Below are 17,764 nucleotides of genomic sequence, written 5' to 3' on the forward strand. Positions count from 1 at the left end.
TTCCGCTCCTGCCCTTGAAAGTCTGTGCAAGGTCAGATTTTTCTAAATGGAAGCCTCAGCCCTTACTGACTCACTGGGCAATCAGACACTTTTTCATTTAACACTCATCTCCCGCTGGGAACAGCTTTTGAAAGTTAGCCTCCAGTGTGTCTGTCCTCCCTCTTACTCAAATGCTCTAGAAGAGCTTCATATTTAAATAAATCCGAGTGTGAATCTCTGGTGAAGTGAAAAACTCTTTCTGTAAAACGAGGAAGTCTTCCCAAATTTGTTTGCCTTAGCTCAGAATGGCATAAATAATTTTTTCTAGAACTGGTCTCCGTTGCATATTCTATATTCTTTTCATCTTTGTGGTTTTTTTTTTTTTTTTTTTTGAATTTCCAAAGAAAGGGGTTTGCCACCTAAACCGCAAAAGGGTTGATTACCAGTTTCTGTCTTTCTGCATCAAGATCTTTAATGCCCTACAGATACAAGTCATTGTTACCAAAGGACCTGCATCATAGGCGAAAGAGGAATTGGAAGTACCCTCACCGGTGCCCTGGGGATCCCAGCCCTGCTTCACTGCCTGGGTAAGGTCATTGCTAAGGAGATGATGCCTGTCACGGCTCACAGGCCTCTCTGGTGACCACATTTCAGAACCAAGAATTGGTGGCCATCTTGATGCATGACCTGGCCAACGGCCAGTGTATCTTCGGTCTCAGAAACGGAGATTGTCCCAGAAAACCGAACGCCACAAGGCTGCCCACAGGACAGCTCTAAAAAGCCGTTTTCTGCTGCATTCGTTCCAGGGCCTGCTCAAGGACCTCTAAATCATTTGGTCCCTGGGTGCTCTCCCAAGCCCACTCTCAAGACACCCGGTGTTTACAGCCTTGATTAGAGCAGACACTCAAACAGTCCTTCAAACTGCCCTATCCACAGTTTTCATTTCCCCCTTTTCAAATCAGTCTCCCCTTTTAAAAAGAAATGTATCAGGGGCGCCTGGGTGGCTCAGCCGATTAAGCATCTGACTTCGGCTCAGGTCATGATCTCATGGTTCGTGAGTTCAAGCCCCGTGTCAGTCTCTGTGCTGACAGCTCAGAGGCTGGAACCTGCTTCAGATTCCGTGTCTCCCTCTCTCTCTGCCCCACCCCCACTTGCGCTCTGTCTCTCAAAAATGAATAAATGTTTAAAAAATTAAAAAAAAAAAAAAAAGACACATCAGCAGTAAATGAACGTAACTCTGTCTACTGGTTCCAGGAAGGAGGTGTTATTGTTCTGTAACAAACTGGCTCTTTCCAGATTAAAAAGTAATTATTCTAAAAGAAGCTCTTATGGTTAAAATTAAACCACAGCCCCAAAGCTACTAGAAACTGGACTTTGGACAAATGCCAAAGAGGACAGTCGCGGGCATCTTCCCGAGAAGAAAGGGAAGAGACCCACTAGAAGGAAGAGATCTCCAGCAAGTGGTCACATTCGAAAATTAAGTAAAATGTTGGAACGGGTTCAACCACCCTACTTCGGTTAGGAGGCACTTTTTAACAACATTAGGAAAGCGAAACTAGCTGTGGGTGGGGTGGAAGCGCTGCCAGGTCACCTTGCCTAAAGAAACCCGACGATTGCGCCTACATGACGGACGTGCAGTGTGGGCACTGCCATGGCTCTGCTGGACCACGTGGCTACGAGGACCACGCCAGCAGTTTTTGTGGCTCCCCGCCCAGGGGGCTGTACCTACGTTTTGGTGTTCCCCGGCTCGTCACTCGAGGTAACTTGGGTCACTAGCCCTGATTTGTTATTCCGTAGCGTGATTAAGAAACAATCATCTAGGAAAACACAGACGCACACATGAGTGTGCAAGAAAAGGCCTGGGGGAGCTGAGAGCTCGCTGGGTCATGAGTCTGGGGGCGGGGGCGCTGGAGGGCAGGACCCAGGAGCTCTGGTGAGGTGGCTCCAAGGCCAGCCTAGCAGTGCCCTCTCCTGGAAGGCTGGGGGCACACCAAGTGGGCTGGGTGGATCCCGACCGACAGAGCAGGTCTTAAACCCAGTCAGGTGCAGCACTGACCCCTATTGGACGAAATGCTTTTCAGCTCTACCAGACGGAGGGCTAAAGAGAAATAAAATCCCCACCAGGTGGCACGAGGCAAGGCACGACCTTCTGTGCCTCAGTTTCCACGTCTACAAAATGGGAGCAATGGTAACACTGTCTGTCGCTGAGTGTCTCAACAGACTGATGTCAGGAGGAAATGAACGAGATGTCACCGCTCTGACCTCAGCCCCTGCCTTCCCACTCAGTGCTGACACAATCCAGGTCACTTCCCGGAGGTGATCTTTCTTTCCAGTGTCTCTGAACTAAGAACAATATGGTCATGCTAGCCGGAGCTTTAGTAGCTAGTAGCTATTAAACTTCTCACTTCTAGGGGCGCCTGGGTGGCGCAGTCGGTTAAGCGTCCGACTTCAGCCAGGTCACGATCTCGCGGTCCGTGAGTTCGAGCCCCGCGTCAGGCTCTGGGCCGACGGCTCGGAGCCTGGAGCCTGTTTCCGATTCTGTGTCTCCCTCTCTCTCTGCCCCTCCCCCGTTCGTGCTCTGTCTCTCTCTGTCCCAAAAATTAAAAAAAAAAAATAATAAAAAATAAACTTCTCACTTCTAGTAGCTTTTATAACGCCACAAATGTTTTCAACACAATTTTCAAAGCACTTTTTTCTTATCAGCATTTATCCAATTTAAATCAATTTCCTGGTAATTACATGTTCAGAGCCTAAATCCCCCCTGGATTACGAGTCCCCTAAGTGAAGGCCTGTGTGTCCTTTGTCCCCGCCATATCCTTAGTACTGACCTAGCCTGGTGCCCGTTGCACAGTAGCTGCTCGATAAATAGCTGTTGAATAAACACACGGAGGAGTCATAGGAACTGGGGAAGGCCAGCCAGAACCGGAATGGACAAAGTCAGATATGGGGGGAAAGGCTTTTTTCAAGAGGGGCTGCATAAACGAATCTGAAAATCTTAAGAGCAGGATGATGAAAAAGTCTGAAAGCAGACAGAGATGGTGGGTGCACGCAGAATGAATGGACTAAATGCCACTGGAGTACGTACTTTATAAGGGATAATTACATGTTAGATGAATTTCACCACGATCATACAAAAAATGAAAGGGCAGAACTGTAATATAACAATTACAATCCTGACGATTTAGACACTCTACAAAAGCCGGGTAAAGTCAACACAAAGACAGTAACCTTTTACACAGTGCCTGACGGTTGACATAGATATTTCCGTAAATGATTTTGTCTGTTCCTCCCAACAAGCCCATGGACTTGCGGACGAGGAAACGGCGGGGGCAGGAGTTCAGCTGGTGACTTCTGATTTCTCAAAAAGGCCAGGCCACTTGCCACTGGGGAGTCCTCCCCGCACCCCCACCCCCCTCACCCGGGGAAGGACTTCCTCCAAACAGCTGCTTCTCCCTCCCCTCCTTCTGGGCCCTGCTTCAGGAGTCACCTCATCGGAAAGGCCTTCCTACATACTGTGTCTAAAAGCGCAGGCCCCTCACTCCTGCCTCAGGTCATTCTCTCTCCCTTACCCTGCTTGGTTTTTCTCCAAAATTCTTAGCTCAGGTTACATATTGAGCTATTTTTTTTTTCTGTCACCTTCTGTGACAGCGCAAGTTCCGAGTGACAAATGTGTCACTTCTGTCCTCTGTTATAATCCTGACATCCCGCACAGCGCCTGACAAGTAATGGGTGTTTAGCAAATATTTGGTAAATGAAGGAAGAAGTAGAATTTTACCACGCGCCTGGCTGATCTGCTGGGGCGCCTAGGCTTTTGAGGCCTCACCACGGAAATGAAATCATAATGTGGCTGAGATAAAACACCAGTTGTTCGAGTCCTGTGACAAGTGCCACCTTGCTCACGAGCGAGTCCCTGCATGCTCCTCTTGTCCCCAGGAGCAGGGCACCTGTCTGTTGTGTCCCTGGCTGTCAGCACGGTGCTGACTACCTAGTACCGACACGATATCAATAAGGAACAACGGATTCCGAGTGACGCGGATAAGAATGGAAGAATTGGTCAAACGGAAGAATTGGCCTCAACACACGCCCGGGTCCCACCCTGGGTGTGCACCCCAGGTGTAGGGAGTCTCTGAGGAGGGAGGAGAGGAGGAAGAAGAATGTTCTAGGCAGGGGTCAGAGTCCAAGGCACAGCAGTGTGACCTCAGGAGCCGGTGTAATCTGTGTAGGAACGGCTCCAGAGACCGGATTGATCTGCACCGCGAACCTGCGCACTACGTCTAGCTCTCGGGGGGAAAGCTTGCGGGGCTGGCCTCTCGAGAGTGGGGGTGGTGTGGTCTAACAGAACAGATGACCCTTTTGAGATGGACAGTGAACCCTGAGACGCAGGGGCCCTCCCAGAATGGTGCCCGGTGGCCTGAGACATTCCAGCCCAGCCACAGCGGCTGCCTTCTTCCAGTTCCTGAATCAGGTGGCGTGAGGGGAAACTGTCAGGTGTCACTACAAACAACACAGATTAGGAGTCAAACTCCTACAACTCTGACGTCAGCTCTATTTCTCATTTGAACCCGTGTCTCCGAGTGCAGCTTACGACTTGCAGACAACCACACAAGCATAAAATCCATGATGTATCCAAGCTGACCGCTGCTGCGGGAATGGTTACACCTTTAGTGCAACAAAATATTTAATATGGGGGGGCACCTGGGTGGCTCAGTCGGTTAAGCGTCCGAGTTCGATCTTGCGGTCCGTGAGTTCGAGCCCCGCGTCAGGCTCTGTGCTGACGGCTCAGAGCCTGGAGCCCGTTTCGGATTCTGTGTCTCCCTCTCTCTCTGCCCCTCCCCCGTTCATGCTCTGTCTCTCTCTGTCTCAAAAATAAACGTTAAAAAAAAAACTAAAAAAAATATTTAATATGGGAACATGTTTGCTGCCCTGTGCCTCACGTTTTAACTTAGTGGTACAGAAACATCTTTTCAAATCTTGAATAAATCATAAAAATTTTAAAATAAAATTTTGAAATCCAACTTCTGCAGAGAATCCCAAGCTACGGAGTGTAAGCTATGGCCCACGCACGCCTCACACACATGCATACGTGCACACGTATTTTCCTCCAAAGCTTCCTTGTAACATGCCCAAAGAAGCCAGTTCAAAACCCAGGCAAATTATTAAGTTCCGAACAAATTAAACAGAAAGAGGTCACAGCATGATTTGTATAGCTGCCATTACATCTGCTGTTTTCCACGGCACGACTGAGATTTCCCTTTCACCTGGTGCTGGTTTCAGGAACTGTGACCATTCACTTTTGTCCCACACTGCCTGTCCGTGGCCCTCCTCCTGTGGGCACTCAAGTGTGGATGGGTGATTATTTTTTCTCAATTCCCACAGCATGAAGGGAAAAAACAAAGCAAAATGTGTTGTTTGTTTTTATCTTATATTCCCTGAAGTTCGAAAGGAGTATTTAACCGTCAGTGGAGGCCTGGGCTTGACACAGGATGAAATGCACAAAAACAGCCTCGCATCAGACTGGACCAGCTTGTGGCCGAGGGATGCAGACTCCAGCACACGTGGAGGTGGGCAGGGACCCCAGGCCGGTGAGCTCTGGCCAACGGGAGAGCACAGGTCCCAGCTGAAGGAAACACAGAATAGGCAGCAAGGGTTGCTATATGGGCCCAGTATGGCCAGATTTTCTCACTTTTCAAGATAATCAAGGCTGGGGACCCTGGCTGGCTCAGTCGGTTGAGCAGCCGGCTCTCGATTTCGGCCGAGGACATGATCCCAGGGTCGTGGGACTGAGCTCTGCTTCGGACTCTGTGCTGAGCATGGAGCCTGCTTAAGATTCTCTCTCTCTCCCTCTGCCCCTCTCCCCTACTTGCACCCTCTCTCTCTCTCTCTCTCTCTAAAATAAACAAAATGGGTGCCTGGGTGGCTCAGTCGGTTAAGCGTCCGACTTCAGCTCAGGTCACGATCTCGGAGTCTGTGAGTTCAAGCCCCGCGTCAGGTGCTGTGCTGACAGCTCGGAGCCTGGAGCCTGCTTCGGATTCTGGGTCTCCCTCTCTCTCTGCCCCTCCCCCATTCATGCTCTGTCTGTCTCACTCTCAAAAATGAATAAATGTTAAAAAAAAAAACTTAAAAAATTAATAAAATAAAATAAAATAAAATATTTAAATTAATAATAATAATAAAAATAATCCAGCCGGCTTTAGTGTGACTCTCTAGATTTTTTTAACATTAGCAATCAGTTCTAAAAATGTTTTTAAAAGTATTCTGTAAGACAAACACAACAGGGCTATGGCCTGATGGGGTACCCAGTGGCCTGTCTGTGAGCTCTGGGGGGGCAGAAGGTGGGTTCAGCGGGCTCTAGGCCCTAATCTGCCACTTGGGTAATTGCTGTCTGAAGTGGTCACTTCACATCCCAATCGGTTGGTCCCAAACTTCAGTCAGCTGCTGAAGCTGTGTAGTAGCTAAGGGCGCCGATTGTCTTGGGTTCAAATCCTAACCACTACCACACTATACCTGCCTTGTCGCCTTGGTGGAACACTCCAGGCTCCAACTTCCTCTCCTATGAAATGCGAATAGTAATACAATCCCTCTAATAGGGCTATTATGGCTATTATGGGATTAAATTAAATGAGTTAGGGCAAAGCGCCTGACTACAGAGTAAGCACCGGATGATACGCGTCAGCTACTGCTATGTCTAAGTGCGGTGCCTCCCTCCTCACCATCCATTCACAATTAATTAGCAATCCTGTTCAACAGGACTTCTAAAACCCCCTCCAATCTATCCTCTGGTTCTTGTCCCCACTTTCTCTGCTTTAGTTCATAGCCTTGACCTCTCTACCTTGAACTGTTCATTCTTTTTTTTTTTTTTAATATTTTTTAAGGTGTATTTATTTTATTTTATTATTTTTTTAATGTTTGCTTATTTTTGAGAGAGAGAGAGAGACAGCACGAGCGGGGAAGGGGCAGAGAGAGAGGGAGACACAGAATCCAAAGCAAGCTCCGGGCTCTGAGCTGTCAGCACAGAGCCTGACGTGGGACTTGAACTCACAAACTGTGAGATCATGACCTGAGCGAAGTTGGACGCTTAACCGGCTGAACCACCCAGGCACACCAAGGTTTATTTTTGAGAGAGAGAGAGAGAGACAGAGCATGAGCAGGGAAGGGGCAGGGAGAGGGAGACACAGAATCCAAAGCAGGTTCTAGGCTCTGAGCTGTCAGCAATAGAACCTGACGTGGGGCTGGAACCCATGAACCGGAAGATCATGACCTGAGCTAAGTCAGACGCTCCAGGTGCCCCTTGAACTGTTCATTTTAATGACCTAATAATCATATCTCCCGCTTTATTGAGCACCTACTCAGTGCTCCACTCTGAGCCCCCCTGATGCTGCACCCTGTTGATTATGTCTCTCAGCTTGGTAAGCCACGTAAAGCAAAGATCTCATGGTGTCATTCTCCCTGTCGCCTACAGAGCAAAGGCTAACTTCCTTAACCCTGCATTCAAGGCTGTCCCAGGCTATGCCAAGCTCACATCCTGCCAGTCTCTATCATTTTATTTTATTTTATTTTTTTAAATTTACCTCCAAGTTAGCTAGCATATAGTGCAACAGTGATTTCAAGAGTAGATTCCTTAATGCCCCTGACCCATTGAGCCCCTCCCCCCTCCCACAACCCCTCCAGTAACCCTCAGTTTGTTCTCCATATTTATGAGTCTCTTCTGTCTTGTCCCCCTCCCTGTTTTTATATTATTTTTGTTGCCCTTCCCTTATGTTCATCTGTTGTCTCTTAAAGTCTTCATATGAGTGAAGTCATATGATATTTCCCTTTGACTAATTTCACTTAGCATAATACCCTCCAGTTCCATCCACGTAGTTGCAAATGGCAAGATATCATTCTTTTTGATTGCCGAGTAATACTCCATTGTATAGATATACCACATCTTCTTTATCCATTCATCCATCGGTGGACATCTGGGCTCTTTCCATACTTTGGCTGTTGTCGATAGTGCTGCTATGAACATGGGGGTGCGTGTGTCCCTTCGAAACAGCACACCTGTAGCCCTTGGATAAATACCTAGCAGTGCCATTGCTGGGTCGTAGGGTAGTTCTAGTTTTGATTTTTTGAGGAACCTCCCATACTGTTTTCCAGAGTGTGCCAGTCTCTATAATACTCTCTCTGCTCCGGCTGCACCAAATGACTGTTCTCCTCTCCTGACTGAGCCATGCAGTCCCCAGTCACTGTCCTCAGCAATCTTCTTTCTGAGAATGTTTGCTTGTCCTCTCCTCACCCAGCGTGGACCCTTTCTCACCCTTCTAAGTCCTGCCCCAAGTGGTCACCTCCACGAGGAAGGCTTCTCTGATTGCCCCCCGCCACCAGCCGCAAGGCCAGGCCCTCCCCCTTCTGCAGTTACACCCGTCTTAGTACATAGCGCCCTCCTCGCCCGCCTCACGGTGCACGGACATCTACGTGTTGAGAGGTCTGTGTCAACAAGAGACAGGTGGCCAAGGGCAAGAACCTGGTCCTTCACATTTGTTGCATTCCCAGCTGGCACACAATAAGTGTTCAGTGTTTGCTGAATGAATTAATGGGACCGGCAAAGGGGGGCATTTAAACACAAGCCAAACCATAAAGTCATTTTTTTTTTCATAAAGTCATTTTTAACACATCCCGTTGCAAGAAACAGGATCTTTGGCAAATATGCAAAGAAAGAACAGGATAATAGAGATACATAAAATCACTCGAGAGCCTCGATGCCCTCAAATGTGTGCATTTTGGTTAATTTTAAAGGATATTACATCTATAAAGTTCCAGCTATCTAGATGATTGAAAATATCGGCACTTACAAGGTGGCCTCCATTTGTCGTGGCGTCTCAATCCTTTTCCTTTCTGCGGCCTCAGTGGAATGCATCCGGTGTCCCAGGAGAAAATGTAATCCATCCAAAGAACAGGTCTGATTATTTCCTTCGTCATGTACACATTGTGCAGTGCAATTGGAGAGCCCCACACAACTGTCCTGACCTCGTGCCTGTGTGGGCCTCCTTTAAGAGAGGCAACAACTTCTCCGTGCTCAGAGAATCACCAGACGAGGCTAGGAGCAGATGATCTTGGGAAGGCAGAGATCTGGGAAAGAAAATAAACATCACTGCTTTTTGGCATTTATGTTCTTTAAAACTTGCCACCGAAGCACTCGTTCAACACGCCTCACTGAAGAGCTGGACCGGGTTGCTGCCCGCCTCATTCCCCGCCCCCAGGGCAGGATCGCAGACCCTGCTTTGGCGGGCTGGGAAACCCAGTAGCAGGCCTTGTCTCGTAGGAACAGAGGGGGTAGTTCATCAGGGTGGTTTCCAGTGCAGCTGTGGGCTCAGGGCATGGCCCTGGCAGTTTCTACCCAGTGGAGTTGACACGGTAATAGTTCCCGTCTCAGAGAGTTAGTTGTTGGAAGGATGAAATGACAGGGAGCATGTAAAGTGCTTAGCATGGTGCCTATGAAATTATTCAGATTATCAGAAGAATTCAGGAAATGTTAGCTGTCACCACTTGCAAAAAGATCCTACTTCTAGGGCCGAGCCTTCTGTAGCTTATCTTTACAATTCTGCCCACACCGACTATGTCTATTTTATTGTCCAACTATGGGATCAGAGTTCCTAGAGAATAGAAGGGTAAGCAAGCTATAAACGTCTGACCAGTAAATTAGCAGAAATAACAGAGGCAAGGAGAAGAAAACACCACATATACAGATCGCCTGCTCATGCGCAATGGCTCAAGCACGAAAATGGATGTGGACTCTCAATGGCCATGAGTGAAGGAAGAACACAAAGGGGCATGTCTTCAAACTACTGAGGGAAAATTCTATACCTAGACAAACCTCAAATATGGAATAAAGATATTTTCAGGCATTTGAGGCCTCAAAAAATGTGATTTATTCTAAGGAACAGGGTAAATTATTCTAGCAATTTCCCATTAGATGTTAAATAGTATTGACACAGGTAAAGTCACTTAATATGACTTTAGTTCCTATCACAAACACATGCTGAGTGCCTACTATGTGTTGGTTAGACAGCAGACTAGAACAGGGAACCCAGCAGGCACACATTGATTCCCTCATGGGGCTTATATTCTACTGGGGAGAGATGATAATAAAAAAAGGACAGAAGGCAAATTCTGAGTCAGAGGTGATAAGTGCTACAGAGAAAGAAACCAGGGCCTATGGCTCCAACTTCTAGTACATGAGAACTACAGTGGATAGAAGAATGAACTAAATGATACCATCTGGACACAACTAGACAAATCCAGAATGCTAGACATCTAAGAAAACAGGCTTAAATTATTTAAAAAGTCAAAGCTGTTAAAAACAAAATTAGAGGAAATTAACGTAGATTAAAACGAGTTAACAAACACATTCAATACATTAGCCCTGAATGCATGCTGGGTCAAGGAAAAAAGGTTATAAAAGATCTTTTGGGGACAAGGAAGGAAATTTTTATTTTATTTTATTTTATTTGGAAGGAAATTTAAATATAGATTGAATATTAGATGCTTTTAGGGAATTATTCTTAATTTTTATTTTATTAAATTTAAAATGTTCTAATTTACTTAGGTGTTGTGGATATGGAGGAAAATGTCTTTGTTTAACTTTTTAAAGTTTATTTACTTATCTTAAAATTTTTTTTTAATGTTTATTTATTTTTGAGAGAGAGAGAGAGAGAGAGAGGCACAGAATCTGAAGCAGGCTCCAGTCTCTAAGCTGTCAGCACAGAGCCCGACACGGGGCTCAAACCCACAAACCGCAAGATCATGACCTGAGCTGAAGTCAGAGGCTTAACCGACTGAGCCACCCAGGCACCCCTATTTATTTATCTTGAGGGGAGAGAGAGAGAGAGAGAGAGACCTCAAGTTGGGGAGGGGCAGAGAGAGAGGGAGAGAGTCCCAAGCAGGCTCTGTGCCGTCAGCTCAGAGAGCAGCATCAGGTTCAAACTCACGATGAACAGTGAGATCATGACCTGAGCTGAAATCAAGAGTCCAACGCTTAACTGACTGAGCCCCCCAGGTGCCCCTGGAGGAGAATGTCTCCATTCTTAGGAGATCCGTGAGGTACTAACAAAGCACAACAGGGCAAACTATTACCAACTGTTAAATCCAGGCAAAGAATAGTTAGTTGCTCTAAACTTTCAACTTTTCTGTATGTTTTTAAAAGTCCAATATAAACAGCTGGATAAAAAGGAAGGGAGAAGATTAGAAAAAGGGTAAACAACTATTTGGAGGAATCCTGCTGTGAAGGGAATGTATTAGTTTCCTAGAGCTGCTGTAAAAAATTACCACAAGCTGCATGGCTTAGAAGAACAGAAATTTATTCCCTCCAGAGACTAGAGTTCTGGAGGCCAAAAGTCCAAAATCAAGGCCTTGGCAAGGGTCACACACTCTCCAGAGGCTCTGAGGGAGAATCCATTCTTTGCTGTTCCAACCGCTGGTGGCCGAATCATTCCTGCCTCCGGCTTTGGGCTCACACGGCCGCCTCCTCTTCTCTGTGTCTGATCTCCTTTGTCTCTTTCTTATAAGGGTGCTTGTGATGGCATTTAGGGCTCACCCAGATGATCTAGAATAAGCTCCCCCTTTCAAGGTCTGTAACTTAATCATCTTTTGCCATGTCAACTAATATTCACCCTTCTGTCATATGAGGCCATATGCACAGGTTCCTGGGATCAGGAAGTGAGTATATCTTTGAGGGGCCACTTTTGTGCCTACCACAGGGAGCCAGGAAAATGGGGCGGTAGCCAGAGGGGAATATGTGTGTGGTCAAGAGAGGTTTTGTGTTGTTTTAAAAATGAGATAACAGGTTTAAGATGCGTTTTTAAAAAAAAATTTTTTTTAACGTTTGTTTATTTTTGAGACAGAGAGAGACAGAGCATGAACAGGGGAGGGGCAGAGAGAGAGGGAGACACAGAATCTGAAACAGGCTCCAGGCTCTGAGCCGTCAGCACAGAGCCCGACGCGGGGCTCGAACTCACGGACTGTGAGATCATGACCTGAGCCGAAGTCAGACACTCAACCGACCAAGCCACCCAGGTGCCCCCACGTTTGTTTTTTTTTTTAAGATGAGAGCAATTACAGCATGTTTATAATCACTGATCTAGTACTTTGCTGTGTGCTGAGGTTTATTTGTTCACTATGTTAGTCACTTTGACCCAGGAAAATTCATAAAGGAAATAGTAAGTTACCTTCAAGATGAAAATCAGGGTTACACTTGAAAATTCAATTAAGAATAATCAAAATGTATGGGAAGGCAAGCTGGTGCAGCCACTCTAGAAAACGGTGTGGAGGTTCCTCAAAAAAACTAAAAATAGAACTACCCTACGACCCAGCAATGGCACTACGAGGTATTTATCCAAGGGATACAGGTGTGCTGTTTCCAAGGGACACATGCATCCCAATGTTTACAGCAGCACTATCAACAATAGCCAAAGTATGGAAAGAGCCCAAATGTCCATCAATGGATGGATGGATAAAGAAGATGTCATATGTATATACAATCGAGTATCACTCGGCAGTCAAAAAGAATGAAATCTTGCCATTTGCAACTATGTGGATGGAACTGGAGGGTATTATGCTAAGTGAAATTAGTCAATCAGAGAAAGACAAAAATCATATGACTTCACTCATATGAGGACTTTAAGAGACAAAACAGATGAACATCAGGGAAGGGAAACAAAAATAATATAAAAACAGGGAGGGGGACAAAGCATAAGAGACTCATAAATATGGAGAACAGGGGGTTACTGGAGGGGTTGTGGGAGGGGGGATGGGCTAAATGGGTCAGGGGCACTAAGGAACCTACTCCTGAAATCATTGTTGCACTATATGCTAACTAATTCGGATGTAAATTAAAAAAAAATTAAAAAATAAAATTAAAAAAAAGAATAATCAAAATGTATTGGAGGAGACTTTTTGTCAAACACGGCAGACTGAACACACAATGTTTAACTCCAAACCTCACCAAGATGAAAATAAAGGGATAAATACAGTAAAAATCATAAAGAATGAAGACCGTCAATTAACAAGCCCCATCTGTGCACACGGAATAAGATCAAACATTTGAGGAAAACTTCACACACACACACACACACACACACACACACACACACACACACACACACCAGAAAAGGGTGGTGGGGGGAGAAGAATTCAAAGGAAACAATAAGAAAAGCAGAACAATTAGAAACAGGAAAGTTCTTCCTTGGAGAGCTAAGAGAACATGTACATGAAATAAAAACAGAAATGCTATATAAAAAAAGAAACAATCAGTGAACAAGAGAATCGAAATTAAAAAAAAAAAAAAAACCCTCAACAGAAAGGATAAGAAGGTAAAGTTAATGACACTGTCCAGAGAGTAGAATAAAAAAAGAGGGACAAAAATAGAAAAAAAGATAAGAGCCCTAACCGGGCTCCAATGTCCTATAGTAGAAGCACAGAAAATGAGACAAGAGGGCAGACTGACCCGTCAGAGTGGTAGAAAACAGGTAATTCATATATGGAAGAAAAACAGGTCATATCCATCTCTGGAAGCTATTAGAGGATGTGGTTGACCAAAATAAGACTGTAAAACAAGAGAGAGGGAGAAGATCGAAGATCCAGGCAGTAGGAGATCCAACACAGAAGAACAGAGAGAAGGGTTAAGAAGTCCAGGAAAGTAGCTGTGGAGGAAGCCTGGAACAGAGCCACTCTACGTCAGACCCAGACGACAAAGGACTCAAAGAAGGAAATTGCTGGGAAAAAAAGTGAAATTAATAAATTATCTATTAGGTTTGACTAGATGAACAAAACTATGACATGGGCTTTACAGATCTTTTGGAAACTTGGCAGAAAACTAGCAAAGGGTATGTAAAAAGTGAACAATTTAGGGGTACCTGGGTGGCTCAGTCGGTCAAGTGTCCAACTTTGGCTCTGTTCATCTCACGGTTCGTGAGTTCGAGCCCCGCGTCGGGCTTCTGGCTCTGTGCTGACAACTCAGTGCCTGGAGCCTGCTTCGGATTCTGTGTCTCCCTCTGACCCCCCTCTATTTGTGTTCTCTCTCTCTTTCAAAAATAAAATATTAAACAAAATAAAAACATGAGTCTATTCTAAATTTGTGTCATGATACTTATGATATGGTGAAGTTTCTACTCCTCAGAAATATTACAGACTTTTAAAAGTACATGGAGGTGGGGCTCCTGGGTGGCTCAGGTGGTTAAGCATCCAACTCTTGGTTCTAGCTCAGGCCATGATCTCAACGTTCGTGAATTCAAGCCCCGCGTCAGGCTCTGCGCTGACAGCGCGGATCCTACTTGGGATTCTCTGTCTCCCCCCTCTCTCTGCACCTCCCCGCTCACTCTCTGTCTCTGTCAAAAAAATAAAGAAACTTAAAAAAATTACATTAAAAATAAGTAAGGAAATGAATCAATAAAAGAAGTATATGGAGGAAAAGGGAGAAATATTTCTTTCATCCTAACACTCCATGGCTGCTTTCTGTCATCTCCTTACATCCCTATCCAAGAGAAAAACAGGACCTAAGAACCTAAGTTCTGACACTGATGTCGTGACAGCAGGCACTCAGGGGGTCCTCTCTTCCCTGGGATGACAGTGGATGACGGATGGCATGTGGGAGTCATAAAAGAAAGCCCCAAAGGAGACTGACACAGGAAGAAAAGTCCACGTGATTAAATGAGCAAATAAAAGCCAAAGATGGAGTGGCGCCTGGATGGTTCGGTTGGTTGAGTGTCCGGCTCTTGATTTTAGCTCAGGTCATGATCCCAGGGTTGTGGGATCAAGCCCCGGGTTGGGCTCCACACTGAGTGTGGAGCCTGCCTGGGATTCTCTGTGTTTCCCTCTGCCCCTCTCCCCACCCCCCACTTGCACTTTCTCTCAATCTCTCTCTTAAAAAAAAAAAAAAAATATATATATATATATATATATATATTTATACATAAATATATATGATATACATGATATATAATGTATATCATTATATATGTGTATATACATACAATGTGTATGTCATATATAATGTATATACACATATATAATGTGTGTATATATAATACACATATATAATGTGTATTATATATATATAACATGGGTCAAAAATGGAAACAATAACACAAATAGTTGAGGTAACTTCTTTTTTTTTTTTTAATTTTTTTTTTTCAAGTTGAGGTAACTTCAAATTGAGTATGAGCAACTCGAATTTGATGTGCGAAGGGGAGGGAAACCCATGGAAATGGTGATCATGGTGAAGTGACTGAAATAGTGGAGGCCAGCAATTATTCTGGATACATCTGGGGGCCAGTTAGAGGGAAGACCCATTAGGATGAGCTTGGTCCAGATGTACGGGGCCCTGCAAGAGGCCTGTCCCATTACATCGTAAAACTGGCTTGGGGCGCCTGGGTGGCGCAGTCGGTTGGGCGTCCGACTTCGGCCAGGTCACGATCTCGCGGTCCGTGAGTTCGAGCCCCGCGTCGGGCTCTGGGCTGATGGCTCGGAGCCTGGAGCCTGTTTCCGATTCTGGGTCTCCCTCTCTCTCTGCCCCTCCCCCGTTCATGCTCTGTCTCTCTCTGTCCCAAAAATAAATTAAAAACGGTGAAAAAAAATTAAAAAAAAATAAATAAAACTGGCTTCCATGGGAGGGCACACATGATAGAAAGAGTAAAGGAAATAACTTTCAAACCCAACACACATAATCATTATGATGGGACTTGACTTCTTACTTTTTTTTCTCTTCCCTCATTTTCTTTGCTCTTGCTTTGGTCACTTTGGAGCCCCTCATTCTTCTTCAGGATCCTCTTTGAGAAGTTTTCTTTGCTCGCTCCAGCTTGCTTCTTCCTTCACAACCTCCATTACCTATCCTTTGTCCTTCTGTAATTTTCCATTTTTCTCACTGTGCATTCTTCTGTATCTCGTAAACCCAGTCACACATCAAACGAAATCTTCTAGCCCACCCCAAATCCCTTTCTCAAACATTTCCCTACAAGGCACAGCTCTTCTCCAAGAAACCAATCTCCACTTTTCCTCTACTTATCAACACATTTTCAGATCTTTTCTTTCTCCTCAAAATGTTCCCATTTCCCTTTTTCTCACCCTTCTTTGTCTCCATTGGCCCTCGCCTCCACCTTCAACCCCAGAAGCTCTTCATTCCCGTGCTCTCCTTTCCTCTCTCGTGTTTACCTCTTCAGGGTCAATAACGCTCTGCTTGGCTTTAATTTCTCCTTTTTGACTTGCAACACTTCCGCTATCTGCTTCCCTTTCTTCCTTTAGCTTCAGTCCTTCATCTGCCTCATTCACCACTACCTTCACCTGTAACCTCTTTCTCTTCCACAGAAACAGATTCATCAGCAATATCATTCACCCCATCCAAGACATCCTCCTCAAGTCCCGCCTCCTTAGCCCCTTCGAGCTCATCATTCCCTTCCACTCTTTCAACAGGAATTTCCATCTCAGCACCAGTAACTTCTATCAACCTTTCAATACCCTCTTCATTTATGCTCCCCATTCCTGAATCCTCCAGCTTCTCTCCACTAGTCCCCAGCTTTTCTGCACTTGACTGCAGTTTACCTCCGGTGGATCTCAAATCCTCCCCACTAGTCCCCATCTTTTCTGCACTTGACTGCAGTTTACCTCCGGTGGATCTCAAATCCTCCCCACTAGTCCCCAGCTTTTCTGCACTTGACTGCAGTTTACCTCCAGTGGATCTCAAATCCTCCCCACTAGTCCCCAGCTTTTCTGCACTTGACTGCAGTTTACCTCCAGTGGATCTCAAATCCTCCCCACTAGTCCCCAGCTTTTCTGCACTTGACTGCAATTTATCTCCGGTGGATCTCAAATCCTCCCCACTAGTCCCCAGCTTTTCTGCACTTGACTGCAGTTTATCTCCAGTGGATCTCAAATCCTCTCCACTAGTCCCCAGCTTCTCTCCCCGGGATCCCTGGTTCTCTCCACTTGACCCCAGCTTCTCTCCAGTCAGACTCAGCTTTCTTCCACTCAGACTCAGCTTCCCTCCACGCAGACTCAGCTTCTCTCCACTTGACCTCAGCTTCTCTCCACTCAGCTTCTCTCCACTTGACCTCAGCCTCTCTCTACTTGACCTCAACTTCTCTCCACTGGACCTCAGCGCCTCCTCATTCTGCCCTAGTGTATATCCCCTGGATCTCAAGTCCTCTCCGCTGGTCCGTACCCCAGTAACCTTCAACCTGTCTTTAAAACCAGACCCCATCCTAGACCCTGCTGTAGTGCCTGCACTTCCAGATTCAGCGCCTATTTTGCCTCTGATTTCTTGCTTTCCCCACATCTCCCTTGGGCTGTTTTTCCCCAAACCTGCCGAAGCCTGTAATGCACCTGCTACACTGGGCAGTAGCTTCACATCCATCCTTTCCTGACTCTGGCCTGACTTCTCTTTCAAGACCCTCTTTTCCACACCGTCCAGTCTCCAGTTCTCAGAGTCAAGCTTGGGGCCCCACATCCTAGGCTTTTGTGTATTTCTACCCAGGAGCTCCATTCTCTTCCCGATCACAATGAGCCCGTTCCAGGGCACCCACAATTTTTCTCGCTGAATCTGCGCCCCTCTGCTTCCTGGCTCCAGGTGCGACCGCCCGTGAAGCCGGGCCTGGCCTCGGGCCTTGCCGCGTCCCCTCACTGCTCTGCGCTGCTTACCCCGCACATCCCTCATACCCCAGAGCGAATAGTCTAACGGAACCCCTTTCTCCACAGACATTACCCCTCACCTTGGTCCCTGGCCCACCACCCACCCCTGCTCCCCATTCCCTCCCCCAAC

General features: G+C 46.1%; 1 protein-coding gene across 12 annotated transcripts in view; it reads right to left on the reverse strand.

Moving 5' to 3' along the window:
• LOC131488164 (uncharacterized) overlaps positions 1–17,746 on the reverse strand; it is a 34,300-nt gene extending 16,554 nt beyond the window's left edge. For 6 of the 12 annotated variants that reach the window (XR_009250101.1, XR_009250098.1, XR_009250100.1 and 3 more), the window contains exons 1-3: positions 17,058–17,745; positions 15,705–17,000; positions 8,811–9,087 (exon numbers count right to left, since the gene is read on the reverse strand). Coding sequence is in view for 5 of the 12 variants with exons in the window: in XM_058689679.1 (XP_058545662.1) it covers positions 8,811–8,937 (127 nt within the window). In the remaining 7 variants the exon portion in view is untranslated. The other 6 variants (XR_009250103.1, XM_058689679.1, XM_058689682.1 and 3 more) reach the window with 6 other exon arrangements.
• Positions 17,747–17,764: the final 18 nt, after the last annotated feature.

This window comes from Neofelis nebulosa, chromosome 10 (genome assembly GCF_028018385.1).
Source record: "Neofelis nebulosa isolate mNeoNeb1 chromosome 10, mNeoNeb1.pri, whole genome shotgun sequence".
In the NCBI taxonomy this organism is placed as follows: Eukaryota; Metazoa; Chordata; class Mammalia; order Carnivora; family Felidae; genus Neofelis; species Neofelis nebulosa.